The 21,447-nt window shown below is 40.9% G+C and overlaps 1 protein-coding gene across 3 annotated transcripts in view; it reads left to right on the top strand.

Moving 5' to 3' along the window:
- The window catches only part of disp1 (dispatched homolog 1), a 112,253-nt gene that overhangs the window by 88,484 nt on the left and 2,322 nt on the right, over positions 1–21,447 (top strand). For all 3 annotated transcript variants that reach the window (XM_079644631.1, XM_079644629.1, XM_079644630.1), the window contains 7 exons: positions 13,145–13,174; positions 14,244–14,367; positions 14,502–14,629; positions 17,076–17,170; positions 17,965–18,062; positions 18,794–20,383; positions 21,130–21,393. In XM_079644631.1, coding sequence (XP_079500757.1) covers positions 13,145–13,174; positions 14,244–14,367; positions 14,502–14,629; positions 17,076–17,170; positions 17,965–18,062; positions 18,794–20,383; positions 21,130–21,393 — 2,329 coding nt within the window. The remainder of the gene's footprint in view (positions 1–13,144; positions 13,175–14,243; positions 14,368–14,501; positions 14,630–17,075; positions 17,171–17,964; positions 18,063–18,793; positions 20,384–21,129; positions 21,394–21,447) is intronic.

Below are 21,447 nucleotides of genomic sequence, written 5' to 3'. Positions count from 1 at the left end.
AGCAACTTTTGATCAGATGGTTGTATCCAGAGTCTGAACATGTTTGGTGGACTGCACAGTGTTGACCTGTCTGAGCTTCATTGCTTTCATTTCTTGTTTGCCAAAATTCCAGATTTTTGTTTCTTTACTTTTTGTTGTACCTCCTTTCTTTTGTCTCCTTCGTTGTCTCGCTCTCTGTCAGACAGCTGCAAGCCTGAACCAGCAACAGTTTGTCTGAAAGTGATATGTGTGCTGAGCTCCGTGTTGGAGGGTGTCAGCTTGACAAGGCTTTGCACATTATAAAGAATAACAAGCGTTTGCAACGCTTTGTGGTCGGGCATATTGGCTTGTTTCTCAATCGTTTACATTTGTCTTTTAAAATAATTCCCCAAATTGCCAATGTAGTTTCTTTTTTATCAGACATTTTCTGCACTTGTTTGACTGTCACAAACAGAATTGTTTATCACGATAATAATGGTTAGATAATTTATAATAGAATTAGGGCTGTAACCAGCAGTTAGTTCATCAATCAATTGATAATTGTTATCAACGTCATAACTATAATTATTTTAACCTGTATTTTGTGACACTCATATTACTACACAATTTATATGTTGAAACAAGACGGTACAAATGCAGATTCATTTAAACGGTCATCTGGGTATTTTCCTCATTGTCATTTTAGGCAGGAAAAGTTCAGTTAAAGGCCCCAATTACAGGGTGCTAATATCAGCTAAATAAGATGATACAATCTGTAAAAAGGATGTGTTAATATGTCTGTGTATATCTTGTGGCTCCAGGGGCTTATGTGCAGGCTCTGTGATGGATGGAGAGATTTACTGACATCCTGCGTGTCCAATCCTCTGCACTGAAAGAGAACACTTGAGCTACAAGGTTAGCCCGGGGTAAATGTGTGATGATGTCTGCAGGGACAGCTGGTATTTCATGGTCTTTCTTTGAGTTACATCAGCTCAGCTCACATTTAGTGTTCTGTTGGAGCGTGAAGGAAGCTGTGACCTGTGGCACCATGGCAAAGAAGACATCATGAGAGCTAATGGGCTGAGGCTCAGGGAGTACCGGTAGATGTTCGATTGGTGGTTCTATCAATGTGTCCTTGGGCAAGATACTCAACCCCAAATTACTCCTGGTAGCATAGTTTGTGAATGTTTGTGTATGTTAGTCTCTCAGAGCAAATGGCACCTTGTATAAATGGATGTTAAGGGTTGTATATGTAAAAGTACTTTAAAGGTTCACAAGGACTGGGAAACCACTATCAAAATCCAGTCTGATTACTTCCTCATAAAACATTTGCAAAGCCGATTTTTTGAAACTTTTTTAATTGTTCAATGTTGACATCCATGTTTGCTAGCTTGCAGTCTACATATTCTCTACATTGGCAGACATATTGCTACATGTCTCGACGTAACCTACTTCGATTTTTTTGTTAATGAAACCAATCGGCATACTTGGTCCAATCAAAGACGGTTACAAATGGAAAACTTGCTATCTAAGCTAGCTAGCTCACACTTGCTTTTACTATGGGAACAGCCAAAACACACACTTAAGGCCATCATCTTTTTGGAACCAGAAGAGGCAAGGGGGGTTGGAGCTAAGTACAAACAAACACTGACCACAATATTTATAGTCAATCAAAATGTTACAATTAACTTCCATGAAGATATATTAGTTAATTTTAGTGCTTCTAGTTTTCAAAAACTTGAAATCAGGATATTATCAGGGCTTTAGGTTGTGTGTAGTTGTGTAGAGATAATGGCCGTGTTGTGAAATGCGAGGTCAGTTGAAGCAGCTGGTGCTGTAACTGAGGCCGGCCAAGAGATATGAGCAGAAAACTCAAGGAGGGCGAGAGTGAAACAGATGAGTCTGATAGTTCTCACTCTTTAGATTTTCAGAAAACTTTTCTGGGTTGCGTTCGGATAGTTTAAAAATCAGCTCCTAAGTTCTAACCCTATCTCCTATTCCTTGACCTCTGAGTGAAACGTCACGGGTTTAAGGGATAGTGGATAGGAGAATTCAAAAGGACTTAGGAGAAGAGACTGCGGTAGTTTAGAGAATCCGAATGCACTTTCACTATCTGACGTGTTTATGATGCGCCAGCGGACGTCATTTTGTGCGTCTGCTGCTCTGGGGAAACTATGGAAACTACAGTTTTCTATACAACGGACTACAACATGGATGTTTAATAAGAACGACGGACTCATCTAGAGACTCTGCACCGTGCTCTGATGCTGTTGCTTTATGAACAACAGAGAAACATATTCTTCATGACCAAAATTGGAATTGAAATAAAAAATGAAAGTGAAACTTATGCTCGTCACCCTCTCCCTCCGGTCCACATTAATACAAATGATCCCAATACGTATGATTGTATGAACTATGAAAATATCTTAAAATCAATACAAATGTATTTATTATAAACGTTAGTCTTTAACACCTATCACTGTGTATATCACCATTCAAACATATTTTAAAAGTTGAACAAACCCCACACAGCTCAGTGAAATGTTGACTTTATTTAATCATTTCAGTAAAAACTAACGTTCATATTTCTCTTTTTGATTATAATACTGATGAACGTTCAAAACAAAGCACTTTGGCAACTTACCACATACGTTTTAAAATGCTTAATAAGCACCGTAACTTTCATGATATCATTTCTCCGTCATAATTGTTTGTGTCCGTGAACGGCCGACTCCTTTCGGTTAGGGAGGTCCAGTGGTTCCTAAGCTAAACGAGGTTATAAAGGAAGTTTGAAACCTCCTTTCCTATCATTCTAGAGAATTCGAACGACACTTATCATGGCTGCCACTGAGGGACTTCCGGGTCATTTCACTCGGTTAGGAAGGTTCCTAAGCTAAATGGACTATTCGAACGCAACCCTGGCCTTCTTAATTCAGGCTGTTCCTGTTTAAAGAGCAACTTGCAGGCTTTTTTTTTTTTTACTACATTTATGCTTAACCTTGCCTGAAAATTACAATTAAAAATGTTAATGCAGGATTTTATATGTTTTACAAAACATAAGAGCAGGAATTCAGAGGAAAAGGAGCCGTTTTGAGCTCTGCTACTAAAAACTGCCTTTTTTTTTAATGTCATACGTCAAACGCGTCATATTACCTCACATGGGGGAGTTAACTTTCTCTGACTCGTTCTCTGCCCAATCCGCGGTAGTAGTTTGTAGTTGGTTTGAGCGGTTATGATTTAGTGAGCTGGTATTTTTTGGGTAATTTTACATTGCATTTCACCATTTGTAATCATGGTGAGCTTGTGTTTGTGCAGGTTGCACAAACTCAAGCCTGTCAGGGCATCGAGTCCACAGTTTCCCACGGGAAAAGGACCGGAGCTAGCGTTCGTTCCTGGGTGCGTTGTGCATCCACCTCCCTGCAGCACATACTCCGTCTCCACAGCTTTATCAAGAAACCGTATTACATCTCTCTCCCCCCTTCGCCGCTCTCTCTCTCCCCCCTTCGCTGCTCTCTCTCTCTCCCCTCCGGTACACGGCACCGTAAGACGTAGTGTGGAGTTGCATTAGGTAACGCTGTGGTGGCTGTACTGCTCCAGCCGTCTCCTTTGTGTTTGTTTGTTTCCCCCTGTCTGTGTTGTTTGTGTGTGCGTGGTGGCTGTCACTCCTGGCTCCCGGCTCAACCTCCACTCACCTGCTGCAATCAGCTGTGCACCCTCCCCGACTACACACCTGCTTTCCATCAAGCCATTTACAACGGCATATCAACGGAGGCTCCACAACCTTTCTCCGCCAGATCGTCAAGTATCAGCCGTATCTCGCGTCTCTCCTCCGGTACACAGCACCGTAGTGTGGAGTTGCATTAGGTAACGCGAGATACGGCTGATACTTGCGCATTAGTTTCTGTTATGGATCAGTATCAACAGTCCTGCCAGTAACGTTACTATATTATCAATGCTACTTTAGTTATAGCCTGATATATGATTGCTAACTTTACAATGTTGTGATGTGACTGACGTTAGCTAACATGCTAACGCCGGTCACTCACCAAGATAGCTGCCCAGTTCTCCACTGGTTCTCCTCACACCAAAGCTCCATTTCTCTCCGATGGCCGTTATTTTTTCTAATCCTTGGCTGCTCCTGGTCTCTTGGACGCCTAGCAGGCTCATAATTATAATCATATTCATTCGAATATATATTTTCAACCTCTTCTGTGTCAAAACTAGCATTGTGATCCATGTTTATTCCTACGTTAGACCGGCCGCTCTCCCCCTTGTTTCCCCCATGTTATGTCACACGCGGGAGGTCACGTGCGGAGGCTTTTTTATGCGGAAGTGAAAATGTCTTACTAAAACGACGCCAAATGTCACTGTAGTGTATATTTCTGTATATTTTTGGGAAAATCTAGTGTATTCATCATTTTCCTACACATTTATTCACTGGTTTCTCTAACCTGCAAGTTGCTCTTTAAGACCTGTCTTAAAGCCTTCTGCTTCTTTTCTTTTTCACCTCACTCCCGGTTTCCCTGCTCTCTTTCTTCCTTCTTTACCACCATTTTAATCTCTCCCTGTACCCCCCCAGTCTTATGGTATAGTTCCCTAGTATGAAGTAAAGCCCATCAATATAGCCATCCCAGATCAAAGGCCCACGCTGTCCCATAAAGCAGGATCAAAGCCTGATGTGAGCAGGACATTGTCATAACTTCTCATAAGCTGGCTGAGCAGCTCGCCAGCTCTCAGCTGGAGAAAGATGGTTCGCTGGCTGCTGGAGATCCCGTAGCCCTTTTGAGGTATACTTGATAGACTAGCTAGATACACTTTTTACTGAGTGGTTGCTCTAAATTGTAGGTAGTGAAGATCATCATTATTAAAAGACATTTGCTGATTTATAACGCAAACATTTTCAATCGCAAGTCTTTAAGTCGCGGAATCCTATTTGTAGAGGCGAGGCTCATCTGTGAAAAACAGGAGCTGTCTGTCGGTGTGGCAGCAGCAGGCTTACAGATCAAATGAGCAATGGCAAATGAAAAAAAAAGTGGACGGGTGCGAACAAGCCTCTACTCTTTATTCCAAATTATCTTACCATAAACATCATCACCAGGCTGCACTAACCTCTCCCACTGTACCACATGCAAATCAATCAGTCAGTTGGGGGATTAGCGGCTCTCTAAATGCTGCTGTGGGAATCCCCAGATGTTTTCAGGAGTGTCTTTTAAAGTGTGAAAAAAAAGTAGTTCATCTATTTGTTTATGTTGCTAGGTTATGAATCAGTGTTTCCGCCAGAGCAGGGATGAGAGGGCGTCCACCCCGAGAGCCGGGGGGGGTGACGTCACGTGACTTGAATTTTGAATTGAGCCGTGACAGTATAAACTGTGCCAATGGGAGAGATAATGATATCGTTTGCATACTTGTGCGTAAAGAGAAAACAGAAAGAAGTTCCTTAAAGATGTCAAGGCTACTTTTACAGTACCCTTAATAACATTTGATCCAATTTCGAAAAAAACAATTGCGCTTTGTTTTCCTCCCCTGCGCTTTGTAAACCTCTGCTCGGAGGATTTTCCAGACCCCTCCACCCCCGGTACTCTTCCTTCCTATCACACAGGGGAGGACAGGTTTCACCAGGCTATCATCATTAGGGCTTCTAGCCTCAGGGCCTATCTGGGGCCAGGACTGCTCAGTCAACCTGGTCCAAAAAGCATCTAATGTCTTCTTTGTATTTTAACGATTTCTGCTCAATGGCCGTTGTTTTGTGCCCGTCGGACTTCTCTTTTAGCGAGAGGTATTAACAGATGCCCATGGAAGGAAGTGGAGGTTCTTTGGTGCAGCCGCAGGTGAAAACCATTGGTTCCACTTCTGGAGGTCTCTGCTGTTCTCAATGGCCACACATAACCACTTAAAGTTGGCTATCTTACAGCTCCACTCAACCATGCAGTGTAGGGTTGGCGCCGGTTTAAGAAGTTTCTAGATTCATGTTTTCTGGCCGGGAACATTCAACCATCTGGAACTGGCATTTCAGTTATAGACCCTACTTTGCCCTGTAGTAGAAAAACACGTAAATGGCTATAGTTTTTATAGCGTATGATCTTAAATGCTGTTTTTCCTCCTCTTATAAGATAATCTTGTAATGTTTCTGCACCATGTGCTGGGCTCTGGCTTTGTGAGGCGAGGAGCAGCCCTGATGAAGTCGTCACACTGACTGACAGCCTGTAACTATTGGCTACAGTGCTGAAATCCTGTATGCCTGGAATTTCTGCGCGCCCATATTTCACCTCCAAGAATTCAGGGGAATGGCAGGTGCAGCCAGAAAGGGCCACGCTCACCACTGGATGCACACATGCACACACATTGACTTCCATTGTACTGCTTCAGAATGAATATAGAAATAAAAAAGCTGGAACATTAAGTCAATTTATCGATAAGGGGATTGATTAAAAAATATTCTTCTTCTGAAAACATGCACTTTGAACTTCGCTAGCCAAACAAAATGCATTTAACATGTTATTAATGAATACAAGAACTATCCTTAATTAGAACACATTTAGTTTTACTACTTAAAAAATAGCCCTACTTATATATAATAAATATATTCAAAACCATATTCAAATAAAAACCAGGATTAAAGGCAACATTTTACACTCATCAATTTGACAAAAACATAAGTAAAATATGGTCACATACTGTATCATACGTATAGAAGCTCATTGTCTAAATAGTAACATGAAACATCCAGTCATTGGTTGTATATAAAAGTGCACACATTAAAGGAAAAATAAAGTCCCTCTACATAGCAGTTACTACACTCACGTTGCCTTGAAGTGCCCCATGTCTCTGGCTCTGTGGTGATAATGAGAGGAGAGTGTCCCCAGCTGACCTCCATTTAACCTCTGTGTTTAAAGAGCACAGGCCTGTACAGGAGTTTATTGGAGGCCTGTTGGAAATGTGATGCCCTGTGAATCCCACTGTTACTCATGAACCTCAGAACATCTAGCTGCTCTGTAACGTCTTATCAACACGCTTCTCTACTAATGCAACATTCACCCTTAGATTTCCTCTGAGAAAAACCTATTTGACATTTTCTTTGGTCATTTTAGTTGTCACATTTGTGGGGCTAAAACTCTCCGATCAACAGAAGTGCGTTGAAGAACTTATAGAAAACATTTAGATACAAGAAGCCTCGACTTTATAACACTTTTTCTGTAAAATATGTCTCTTATTTATTGGGTTATAGGTATAAAAGATTTTACACTATCTGATTTGATCACTTTTTACAGAAACGCTGCTCTACTAAACTCATCCTTATTCACTTTCAGGCTTTTTTGTTGGCATGCTAAACAAGCTACTCTAAAGGCCCTATTTAGACTTTAGTGTCTGCATAGGAATATAGGAAACTTTAAAAGTATATTCAAAATGTATATTTGTTTATTGAACTGTCACTGCCTCAAACGCTGATTTAGTTTTACCCCCTATGTGCCTCCAACATTTACAGTGTTATTAATGTCATCCTAGCATACACTCGGGCTCTCTGAGTGAGTGTTAATACCCCTCTCTGTACGCTGGTTTAACCATAAGAGAATTATATAAATATTCACACACAAGGCTACTTTTCAGCCACACTGCGGTGTATTTGTTCCTAACCAGTGTCATGATGTCATCTGAAGGGGGGGTGCTGGGAGTATGGACCTATTTCATGGCTTGGTCGAGCCTCTAATTGTGTGCAGCGTTCCAGCGAGGCACTAATCAGGGCGAGGCGGCCGGCAGCCTGACGGGTGACACTAATTGCTCCTGCTCCAACCTGAAGGCCTTGTTCGCCAAGTATTTACCCGCCCGTCTGTTTGACAGTTAGCCCCCCGCCCCCCCAGCCCCCTACCTACTCCTGACTCTGAACCCTGGCGGCACACATACACACTCCTTTACAACAACACACACCTTACAGACTCATGCACATTTATTGGCAAACAGAGGTGGAAGAAGTGATACAAAAGTATAAATATCAAAATATAGCAAAACCAAGAGAAATTATCATGCAGAATGGCGCATTTCAGAATCATATATATATATATATATATATATATATATATACAGTTGCAAGAAAAAGTATGTGAACCCTTTGGAATTACCTGGATTTCTGCATAAGTTGGACATAAAATGGAGGAAGCCACTGCTGTCCAGAAAAAACATTGCTGCACGTTTGAAGTTTGCAAAAGAGCACCTGGATGTTCCACAGCACTACTGGCAAAATATTCTGTGGACAGATGAAACCAAAGTTGAGTTGTTTGGAAGGAACACACAAGGCTATGTGTGGAGAGAAAAAAGCCACAGCACACCAACATCAAAACCTCATCCCAACTGTGAAGTATGGTGGAGGGAGCATCATGGTTTGGGGCTGCTTTGCTGCCTCAGGGCCTGGACAGATTGCCATCATCGACGGAAAAATGAATTCTCAAGTTTATCAAGACATTTTGCTGGAGAACTTAAGTCCATCTGTCCACCAATTGAAGCTCAACAGAAGATGGGTGATGCTACAGGACAACGACCCAAAGCACAGAAGTAAATCAACAGGATGTCTTCAACAGAAGAAAATACCTCTTCTGGAGTGGCCCAGTCAGAGTCCTGACCTCAACCCAATTGAGATGCTGTGGCATGACCTCAAGAGAGCCATTCACACCAGACGTCCCAAGAATATTGCTGAACTGAAACAGTTTTGTAAAGAGGAATGGTCCAAAATTCCTCCTGACCGTTGTGCAGGTCTGATATGCAACTATAGGAAACGTTTGGTTGAGGTTATTGCTGCCAAAGGAGGGTCAACCAGTTATTAAATCCAAGGGTTCACATACTTTTTCCACCCTGCACTGTGAATGTTTACATGGTGTGTTCAATAAAAACATAAAAACATATTGTTTGTGTGGTTTTAGCTTAAGCAGACTGTGTTTGTCTATTGTTGTGACTTAGATGAAGATCAGAACACATTTTATGACCAATTTATGCAGAAATCCAGGTAGTTCCAAAGGGTTCACATACTTTTTCTTGCAACTGTATATATATTGCTAAATAACCAAAATAATTTATTTTTATTTTATGTTAATGTCTATCGGGAACTCGGCTAGTAAATACATTTTATTGATGTATTTTGCAGTCAAAATCTTATGTTTTATACAAGCTATACCTCCGTTTCACTCGTCACCCCTAAGGGTTTGTCTAATACCTGGAACAACCATTACCATAAAAAACTCCAGATATTTAATATTCGTTCTATATATCGTAGAACAACTTTCAAAAAAAATTCTTTATCTTCTTACTTTATATAAACATTTGTATTTTATATTTTTTTTACATATTAATATAACTTTTAAGGTTTATATTAATTGTTTTTTATTATTAGTTATTTTTTTACATCACATATTTTACTTTAATTTCTAATGTTTATATACATATTTTTATTCTTTTTTCATTCTAAAATGGAACAATCAAACCCAATATTACTACTAAATAAAGTATTTTGATTCTGATACCATCCCATAAAGTTCCTTTGGAATGCAAACACTGTTCACTACTCCAGTTATTAGGACCAACCTTAGATAGGTCTATTGGTCCATTAAAAACAATTCTCCCTATACAGCAGAGAGTTGAAGCAGTATAAATATCTGGGGTATTATACCAGCACGTGTGTGTTGAAACGGGGCTACACACAGCCAGCTCATCTTCACACACTCTCCGTGGCCCTCTGTCAGCACAGTTCTGAGTGAGCGTCCGGCGGGCTGTGTTTACCTTATTAATTAGCCCAGTGATCCTGAAACACTCTCCCCATTGTAAATAGAATAACACTGAAAGGTTAGTCAGGGCCGGGGGAGAGGGAAGGAAAATAAGGAGGGGAGGGGGGGGGGGGCAGAAGCCGGAGAGAGACTGCAAGTTTGTTTTCGAGGCGTCATGAGTAGAAGAGATCACAGAGTTGGGGAGGAAACCCGAGGCGGTGGGTTGTCATCCTGCTGAATTTAGAGCCTCTGTGATCATCAGTCAACACTACTTCTCTGTTGCTCACCGCCAACCACAGCTTGGGTGTTTTTTTACCCTTTTTTTCAATGCGCTTCAGGTCATGTAAGTTGTTTCTTTTTCTGTGTTTTTACTTAAACAACAAATAGAAGTCTCAGGGAATGATCACATTGCCAGATCTTGAATTCATCTCCCAAGATCGCGAGGAAAAGGTTGCCTGAGTTTTACGACAACGTCCTAAATGATTGCTAGTGACTTGACGTATTCTCGATCTATTCATCTTTGTCGTGTCTGTGGCCAAATTACCCGCTCAGGTATGCCGCACGTCTTTCCAATTGGCAGAAATGGATTCAGATCGGAGACCAAAACTCAAAACAGACCTTCAGTAGACAAATAGATATGCCTGACAGCGCTTTTACAAATCCGTTCCAACTATTTCCAATAACTCGTCTCCTCCTTTTCGGGCCATATCTGTGTCCTGGGGTCTTCAGTTCAAGGCCATACATGGGAAGCCAAGAGACAGAGCACAGGAAAAAGAATAACATTAGCAAAACAGAATTTCCCCTTGGCTACTAGTCCCAACGAGGGCAGGGGAAATGTGCTTTTCATTAGGCAATGTTGGTTCAAACCAGGTGGAAGGTCAATTTAGTGAAGGGTGAAGGGTCAGTCCACCTTACGGAAGAAGGCAATCATATTAATATAATCAAGAATAGTTCAATATTTTAGAGCAAAAACAGAATCTCATCTATAACTTGTGTACTTTAAAGATAGTGAAGTACGTTCAACTGCACTTCTATTTGGAGCTTTAAACCTTGCCTTCCATCCGCTGTCATATAAATGTCCAGTAAAACTACCAAAGGGATTTACAGCCTTCCTACAACCCCACTCAACCGTTAAGCAAAATTCCTCACCAATAGTTAATTTGTGCCTCCCATTACCAGTAATTATAGCATTCCGCAGATTTGACTTTAACGGAAAAACAGGGAAGAAATACGACAACAGCCTTTTCGGGACCTCTGGCCAGATTTTTCTTAAATCACAGCACTAATGCCCGGAGCACTAATGACCTCAAAACTCACTTCCTGTTCCTCTGGCGGGGGGACTTCAGGACGCTATTTCTATAGTAGGGAAGGGTATTGGCGCCAGGCATGAGGAGATGAAATTGCACGGGCCATTCTTATTTAATTTGGCATTTCAAGAAAAGAAAAAGAGATGTAGAGACATTATTAGGTTGATATATGAAGTGCAACTTTAACTGTGAAATATCAAGTTAATTATCAACATTTTGACTTTTGACTTGATGTTTTAACTTTATTCCATAAGTGCAAAGAAATTCTCCCAAAAATATAAAAAGCCTTTATTCTTTATAAATGTACACTTAATTAACAACATTTTAGTATAATTATTGTCATTAAAAAAACATATATTTAAACTACTACTACATTCTCAAAATGCAAACAAAAAAAATCTTCTTTTTCTTATGCATGGCAATACTCAAAGAACAACTTTATACCCAAAATTCAGACTTCATTATCAACATTTTGACTTTATTCTTGCAATGTTGGGTTTTCTCTGAAAGTGCAAAAAAAAAAAAAAAGTTTTAAAAATGTCCTATGATTATTTTTTGAATGTCTAGCAATACAGAAAGATTGACTTTATTCACTAAATCTCGACTTTTTCTCATTATTTTAAAATGTCCTATTTATTTTTATCTTAGGCACAGCAATTTATTAAGTCAGGGCTTTTAAAGCAGACCATTTATTTGTACGATACAATTTATTCGGCAGAATCTACAACAGGGATGGGTGGGTCTGCATGAGTTTGTCAGTCCTGCCTAACTCATTAGCATATTCAGGGTATCACACTATGTACTTGCTGTACACGCTCTCCTCCCTCTCAATTTTCTCCACACACACCAGGTCTCATATCCTCCTGACCCTTAAGCCGACATTACTTATCTCCTTCAGCCTTGCTGTGATCAGGTGGCCGTATCTGATTCTCCCCCTTCCTCTCCGTCCCTCCTCTTCCTCTCCACCCGGGGCGTTAGCTGCTCCCGGCAAACCGGACGCTTCCCCGCCGCTCCCAGGAGGAGCGGACGAGAAGTCCAGATAGATCCTGAGCAGCATGTGCCTGTCAGTGTTAGTCCAAGTATGAGGAGGCCACATTAGAGGATATAAGAAAGTAAAGTCTCATAACGTTTGTGTTGGTATGCAACAAAAGCTGATGTTGCCTACTGAGATTCCAGTCAGAAACCCTTCAGAATCCGTTCGTAAATGTTTAATTTCTCGTGTCAGTTGCCTTTGTGTGTCACATGTTAGGGCTGCATGATTTTGAGAAATAATCTAATTGCAATTTTTCTGACATATATTGCGATTCGATTTGCGATATTTGTTTTTAAGCGACCCACCGGCAGTTTATTGTAAAATACGGCCATATCTCCGACTAGGAAGGTCGCATCAACATGCTCCCGTCTCTAGCATCCCTGCAGCCCGAGCTACGAGTGAAAGAACTAAACTTACATGAAACTTCCGTTGGGTTGCTTTAAAGTCAAGCTTCAGTTTAAGATTCACCCTGTAATAGATGTCAAACATGTGATGGAGCATTACTAACCTGACTCAGATGGTTTGTTTCACCGAACCATCTAGGAAAGCTCCATTGGAAGCCATTTGGAAAGGGCAGGCACTTTCAAAAATACTTGGCAGGTGATTGGATCTATCTGTCTATCACCTTCTATCATGGGCCACTTCTGATCGGTTAACATTGGCTGGTGCATGTGGAGCACAGCACTTCTGATTAGTGTGGATGACTGACACACAAGAGGAACACATTTTTTTAATTTGCGATTTTGATAATTGCATCATTTCAAATCGCGATTTCGAATTAAAATCGATTAATCGTTCAGCCCTATCACATGTATACTAGAAACCATTGTTAGCCTATGTGTCACATCTGAAACAGATTTGAAAAAGGAGCAGAGAGCATTATGGAGAGTGGTTTCGACAGCCACGTCAGTCTTAATGTTTCACTGGTCTCGTCCCTATGGGGTGTGCTGCTGCTGCTGCTGGAAAAAGAAAGAAGAGGCAGATTATGAAGAAAAGATGTCCCTTCTCGCTCCAAAGTCTCTGCAAATCTGTTTTTTATCTCCTGTTGCGTTGATTCCAATATGTAAGCCTGATTTATCTCCCGTCTTTTTGTTTTTCAGCCCTGCAAGGCCCTTTCGATTCCCCAAAAGGTGAGACCTGCCAAAAAACTGTTCCTCTTGCGTTGATGTTCTGGATTGCAAAGCTCTCTCCTCCTCCTCCTCTCTTTATTTGTCATCCATCCATCACTGCTGTCATTCCTCAGTAGTGAGTCATGGGAGTGTGTCTCTGTACCTGGCCTCCTTTAACCTGCAGCTCTCCAATACATCTCAAATATAATCCAGCAGACTATTTAATCAGGACTGTTTAATCAGGATTAGAGTTTTTAGAAAGGTTCAGGGAAAGATCCCAAGTGTTAAGAGCTACAGAGGGATGGAGACTCTCAGTACACGCAGCTTAACCTAAGACTGCTACTAACACTACTTCCAAACAAGCTGAGGCCTTAAGCAAAGCCCAGATGAGGTAGGCTTATCCAGTGGTGAAATGTCACTGAGTACTCAACTACTGTACTTAAGGACATATAGACTATTACTTTATAAATATAAATGTAAAAAATAAATCAACTAATGAATTGTGATATAATCTTAAAGGTTAATCCACCCACCAGTTTACACACTCATTTAAATAAACCCTGTGCAACACTGAATAAACAAATGAGTCATTTAAAAAATAAATACAATTAGTATATAAACATGTATAAATACACACATGCATATATAATAATCATTAGTTTTCAGAATTAATAGTAAACTAATAGGTTGAGAATATGTTAAAATTCATATACATAATGATCATTATAAGGGTGAAAATATATAAAACAATTACATATTAAGATTGAGATAAAAGTTGATTGCAAGATGGTAATATAATTACATCTCTCTTAACCTCAAAAATGTTGCTCTCGTGACTTTTGATTGTTAAGAAAAAGACAGAAAGAAAAAAGCCCTTAAAGGGAATGTAGTACCTGAAACTAGTTCACCAGCACTTAGTGTGACTTGCTTGAAGTGATTATATCTGCACTTTCTTTGTTGTTAAGAGTTTGAATCTTTATGGTTTTTGCACTTATGTAAGTCGCTTTGGATAAAAGCTTCAACCAAATGAAATTTCATTTGACATGACATCACTGTGTACACTATATTAAATCCTTTTCCTTGTTTGCAGCTATGCTGAGCTGATAGCTGATTGGCCGGTGGTGGTGCTGGGGGTGTGCACAGTGCTCATCGTGGTGTGTGCTCTGGTGGGCGTTCTGGTTCCAGATCTGCCCGATTTCTCCGACCCGCTGCTGGTACAGATGAGATAAAAGAGATAAAAAAACCTCACATTTTAAATGCTCAATTTATACGAGCACCTTGAAGACAGTAACCTTCTTTCATTATCAAAACGTGTTTCCTTATCCTTACTTTCTTTCTTCTTTAAAAGGGTTTCGAACCAAGGGGAACAGCCATTGGCCAGCGGCTGGTCACATGGAACAACATGGTGAAGAACACGGGCTACAGAGCCACGCTGGCCAACTACCCCTTCAAATACGCTGATGAGCAGGCCAAAAAGTAACGTCACACACGCCTTACACTTCACAGACACACGAGTTTCAGCTTGAGACATTGGGATTAGTTATTAAATAAACTTTCCAGAACTTACACAGACATTAAATCCAAATGCCATTGGGCTAATGCGGCTACTCACTATACTAAATCGTTGTTTTTTGATTCACATTAACATGGCTAAGAATGAACAACACTACAAAAAAAGGCAACATATTTGTTTACACATGGCTGTAAAATGAAGCCTTGATCCTGTGACCTGTAACTGAGGGTGAGTGTTGACCGACATGCTGAAAGTCTGAATCCCCTCCTGAAAGAAAAGGGGAGCTCACTAAAGATGGATCCACAAGGTCATCAGCTGTGCTCTGTCCTCTCATCAGGAGAAGCTCTTCACATGTTCACGTCTGTCTCTATGACACTCTCAAGGTCAAACCGATGTTTCATAAATTGGATGTGTTCTCCCTGCTTCTACCAATATAAGCCAGTATCTCAAAACACCAATTAAATTGCTTGTTTATCGGATTACATTGACATGCATCTTTAAATGATCTATAATGAATGATGTGCCTGCTGTCGGAGCAATTCATTGTTTTGTAATATGAAATAGTTGAACATTTATTTTGTTGCTGTTCTGTATATAGTCATTTGATTATTATTTATCGTTCATTTGAGAAGAGACTGGCACCAGGAAAGGCAAGAAAGCAAAGGTTTGTTCTTTAGCCAGGGCAAGAGAGGTTTTGAAAATAGAAACCATTGTTCTTCGTAATATGATTGTCTAAACGTAACATAATATACAGCGTAAACAAAGTGTTGCCAGAAGAATGGACTGCGTAATCTGCTACCCGATGCCTCGGTGCCAGTTTGATTTTGATTATTTCGTTTTTTTGGTTTGAGGACAAAAATACGCTCTAGCTGCCTTTTAAAAAAAAATAAAAATAGGAGCTCACCTTGATCTAACCTCCCTCACATAAATTCATGGAACAAACAGAAATGTCATATTATTATTCTTAGTTTTCTGCATTAGCATTCCAGTTAGCTCTGAATCAGACTTCCTGTGTCTATAGGGTTAAGAATCATCACATCTCCACTCTGCTGATTAGATCCTTTCAGTCTGTCTTCTCTGTGTCTCCTCTGTGTCTCCTGCGGTTTCTGTGCCTCCCTTTGTCTCCCCCTCTGTCTCCCTCCACCTGTCTGTCTGCAGATGTAATTTTGTGCTTATGTTCGTACGAGAGGCCTCTGCTGCTGTCAGCGAGCGTCCCAGCCTCACCCCCCGTCCCCCCGTCTTTCAACCCCTCAGTCTCTCTCTGACAGCTACCTGATTACCCTGCCTTCCTGTCTCTAGCAGGGGACACAGCCCCTAAAATAAAAACCTGCATACACACTGATAGAATTCCTCTCTGAACCGTCGCTGGCATGTAGGCACTACATTACTCAGAAAACACATCCTCCTTGCAAAAAAACACACACAATACATACATATACGCCAACGACTTGTCTGCACGTTGTCCCCTCAGGCCCCCCACTCAATCAGAGCCACTATTATGATTATTATAATAATGACACCGGTATCTTAGTACCGCTGTACGCCATTCATCTGAACTTTGAGGGTAACAGCAATTACTGCTGCTTTTTTCATTCAAGCATCAGATGTGCTTCCTTTGCTTATTGTCACGCTGACTTTGCAGCCGTGCGTCTCTGGATCTCTGCTGCGTTTATAAAGTCGTGCAAACTTCCTTTTGTTCTTTCTCTGATTGAAGCGATTAGCATTGGTCGCGCTTTGCTCTCCGAGGGAAACCAGATTATTATCTTAATCCCTGATGATAAGAATGATTTGTTTTTATTATTTTTCAATAATTTGGGGACAAAAGGGCTGTCAGAAACAGTATGAAACTAAGACTTGCTGCCAAAAGTTGAACTAGAGTAGCATCGGAAAGGTTCCCTCGACAAAAAGCCATAGGATATTTTTAATAGATTTGAGAATATTACAGAAATGTACATCTGTGGAAAACATGTTTTATGATACTTACACGTTTTAATCACATACTGACACCACTTTTACGATTTTTGATGGGCAAATGCAATAAACAGAATTAAACAGCTAACGTTAGTCTAACTACATCACAGTTGCTATGCTAAAGGTGGCTAATGTGCAGCTTGATGACCTTTAGTAGTCTTTTTTGTCTCTTGTTATCAACCCCCGTTATTATGTTACATAGAAACTTGGGGCATTCACTATGTATATTTACTGATGTATTTGATGTGGTAGAACAAAACGTTAAAACCTTGTGTTAGCATTAAGAAGCAGTATCACTTCTCAATTATTTAAATCTGCCAGTTAAATAGGTTTTCAAGCATAATGTGAATGACCATGCTTATTGTTATTACCATATTGTTTAATTGAATGTAAACGTATATCTAAGTAATATAGCTTTTTTGTTTTCTTGTTTTTTAGTCATCAAGAGCCCAGGTGGCCCGAGGAACGCTTTGATCGAGACAAACGGCAAGCAGAGTGGGACTTCAGTAAAGAGTTTTTCTGTGACGTGCCAGGTAAGATTTTGAATACATAAATGACAGTGGTTCAATTTAGATTTAATGAAAATAAAAAATGCAAAAAAATAAAAGATTGAATAAATGCTCAGCCACTAAAGCAGGGGTCTCAAACTCAAGGCCCGGGGGCCAAACCCGGCCCGCGACTTCATTTTATGTGGCCCCGCAAGAGCTTGCAAAGAATATAATACGTTTATTATACGGTTACATGCCACTTTACAGAAGCAGGAGGCCCATAAACTACATGTCCCACAATGCATAACGTTTTGTGCCATGCACACTGAAGAGACTTGTATTATTTGCCCTGGACTTCTGCTTTCAGACGTAGTTAATTACTAAGTTATTATCCTATCTGATAATAATCCAATTCAGAGGCAATAATGTAATATATAATACATTATTTTATATATATTATATATTTATATAGTTACAACCGGCCCTTTGAATGCAACCTTTATGCGAATGTGGCCTGCGATGAAGTTGAGTTTGACACCCCTGCACTAAAGGATCTTGGGCCAAACCCAAATGAATACACCACATGAAAGATGATACGCAATGATATGATAGAATGTAGGTAACAGTATTTACTTTTCTTATATGGATATAGAAAAAAAACTTTGAATTGGATTATTTCCACTATTGTCTCAAGGTATAGATGTGTATTAGAGTGAGAGCTTTTCCAGCCACCAGATCTCCCGATTGTATAATTGTAATTGCCTCATATTTCCTCCCTTTTATTAATGCAGGAAAGATGGTTTTCCTATTTAAGTAATAAACGTCCTCTCTCAATGCAGGTGACAGTTACTCTAGACTGGTGTTCGCATCAGCTGAGGGGAAGAACCTGTGGAATATTCAGGCCATCAAATCCATGTGCAACCTGGACAACACAAAGGTACGACAACAGAAGAGAACACAGGCCTCAAGACTTGGAATGATACAGTTACCATTCACTTCTTATAGTTTTTATTTGTTTATTTATTCATAGTATTTTCTTCCAATATAATATCTTATCACATACAGTATAACATGCTTGATTTACATTTATTTTGTTTTTTTATTGAGACCAAATGTTTATTTATCCACCTTTTTTCCCTTGCATTCATAATTGAGGAGACATTACATAGGAAAATCCAATTCCTCTAATATTGTGTTGACATTATTCATATTCAGTAAGCTAAAAACATGCATTGTAAATGTACATTCACATAGAGGGGATGAATTACAGCAATACATTTTTGTGCTTTAAAGTTTTCAAAGTATTCTCCTATCGACAGAACCCTACAGAAACCAGAAAGTTCATATTATGGTATATAATATACTATTTTTATACTATATTTATTGTCAAAAAGTTGTGTATGGTTACATTTGTATCATTCAGTGTATACAACAGTAACACTGCACGTCACATTTCAACTTGCACACCAGAGGCTTCCATCGGCTAACACCAGATAGCCTGATGCTAACTTAAATGGGAATTAAATAATGAAGTTGTGCAGCTTTTCTTGACGTTTGAAATGTTGTTGAACTTAACTGATCCAATTCTGATCGTTATCAATTCAACCACTGTTGAATAAATGTATTCACATCAATTGTAGAAGATTTATAATTTGTCTGTGTTCCCAGGTGCGTTCCCACCGTGACTACTGGAGCCTCTGTCAGCGCACCAACGACGCCTCCTGCTGTCCCAGCTGGACGCTCGGTAACTATGTTGCCGCGCTCACCAACAGGTCGTCCTGCCAAAAGATCACAGAGCGCGACGTAGCGCACACTCTCAAGATCCTACGCTCTTGTGCTAAGTACTACCACAACGGCACCCTGGGGCCCGAGTGCTGGGATATGGCCCTGCGACGGAAGGACCAGCTCAAATGTGGCACCGTGCCCAGGAAATGCACCAAGTACAACGCCGTCTACCAGATCCTTCACTTCCTTGTGGACAAAGACTTCTTGAGTACCAAGAGCCTGGAGTTTTCTCCCCCTATGCTCAAATACAGCATGCTCTTCTCCCCCACAGAGAAGGGAGAGTCCATGATGAACATTTACTTGGACAATTTTGAGAACTGGAATTCTTCAGACGGAATCACCACAGTCACAGGGATTGAGTTTGGGATCAAACACGACCTCTTTCAGGACTACCTCCTCACAGACACGGTGTATCCCGCCATCGCCATCGTGATCGTCCTGTTGGTCATGTGTGTGTACACGCGCTCCATCTTCATCACTCTGATGACGATAATCGCCATCATCAGCTCACTCATTGTGTCTTACTTTCTTTACCGGATGGTTTTCAACTTTGAGTTCTTCCCCTTCATGAACCTCACGGCCCTCATCATCCTGGTGGGCATCGGCGCAGACGACGCCTTCGTGTTGTGCGATGTTTGGAACTATACGAAGTTTGACAAGCCGCACGCCGAGCTATCAGAGACAGTGGGAGTGACTCTCCAACATGCCGCCCTGTCTATGTTCGTCACCAGCTTCACCACCTCTGCAGCTTTTTACGCCAACTACGTCAGCAACATCACTGCCATACGCTGTTTCGGTGTCTATGCGGGCACTGCCATATTGGTGAACTACATTCTCATGGTCACATGGCTTCCAGCTGTGGTGGTGCTACACGAGCGCTACCTGCCTAATTTGTTCCCGTGCGCCAAGCCTCAGGAGCCGCAGAGTGGATGCTGCACCCGGACGTTCTGGACAGGTCTTTGTCAGAAGGCCAACGACTGCCTGTTCGCTGTCTCCGAGGCGTCACGGATCTTCTTCGAGAAGGTTCTCCCCTGCATCGTCATCAAACTGCGCTACCTCTGGCTCTTCTGGTTCCTCGCCATCACAGTGGGCGGGGCTTATGTTGTCTGTGTTAACCCAAAGATGAAGCTCCCGTCTCTGGAATTGGCCGAGTTTCAGGTGTTCCGATCCTCGCACCCGTTTGAGCGCTACGACGCCGAGTACAAGAAGCTGTTCATGTTCGAGAGGGTTCATCACGGCGAGGACCTCCACATGCCCATCACCATCATCTGGGGCGTGACCCCCGAGGATAACGGGGACCCCCTGAACCCCAAAAACAAGGGGAAGCTGATGCTGGATAACAGCTTCAACATTGCCAGTCCTGCGTCCCAGCTGTGGATCCTCAGCTTCTGCCAGAAGCTGAGGAATCAGAGCTTTGTGTTCCAGTCAGACGAGCAGGACTTCACCAGCTGCTTCATCGAGACCTTCAAACAGGTCAGTACTGCATGTGCACTAAGTATACTCTAGGGATGCACTGATACAACGATAAGTATCAATATTGATCCTGCAAAGGACATAATCACTGAATCGTATCAGGAAAAAAAAGATAACCCATTGGCCTAAACAATAATGTAAATGTGTTTTTTTGAGATTTAAAGACTGGCTCTTATTTTGAACATTTGAAATGTTCTTAAAAATAAGTAGGTCCAAACAAATATTTCATTAACAAGCTTATTAGTTGGAAAAGAGGGATACAAATAAGGTTTTGCTATTATCAGATACTGATAGGCTAGTTTTCAGTTCTTTAACTTAAGTAAAAGTACTATTACCACACTACAAATACTAGTAAAATAATCCTGAATTGGAAATGAAACTTGAGTAAAAATAAATGAAAAATAATCAAAAAAACAAGTAAAGCTGTTAAACAAAACTGTACCCAATGAAGTAATATCTATTAAAAAAAAGAAAAGAAAAGATCTGCCTAAAAATGTAAGTTATTCAAAAATAAATTAGAAGATTACTTGAATGTTCATAAATGGCAATTATCTCTCAACTGGTTAGTTGATGAATCAACTAAGCTGTTATTACACAGACTGTTGGCTAAGTGTATCATTTCTAAACTAACTTTTAATATAAAGGTGACCTAATGGGAACACAAAATTTACTTTGTTTAGACGTAAAGACATGTGAGTGTCACATCACATGATATAGTGATCTTAACCTCCCTCTCATGTTACCAGTGGATGGAGAACCAGGACTGTGAGGAGTCCCCGGTCTACCCCTGCTGCAGTCAGTCCACCTTCCCCTACAAACAGGAAGTGTTCGAGCTGTGCATCAAGAGAGCCATCATGGAGCTGGACCGGAGCACTAACTACCACCTTGACAGCAAGACCCCCGGCCCACGATTCGACATCAACGACACCATCAGAGCCATAGTGTTGGAGTTCAAGAGCACCTACCTCTTCACCCTGGCCTACGAGAAGATGTTCCAGTTCTACAGAGAAGTACTAACTTTAATTTATTTGGTGTCTCTTTACGATACGTTTGGTTCTGCATCT

The sequence above is a fragment of the Notothenia rossii genome (assembly GCF_949606895.1).
Source record: "Notothenia rossii genome assembly, chromosome: 8".
Classification (NCBI taxonomy): Eukaryota; Metazoa; Chordata; class Actinopteri; order Perciformes; family Nototheniidae; genus Notothenia; species Notothenia rossii.
This window is presented reverse-complemented; position numbering and strand designations above follow the sequence as displayed.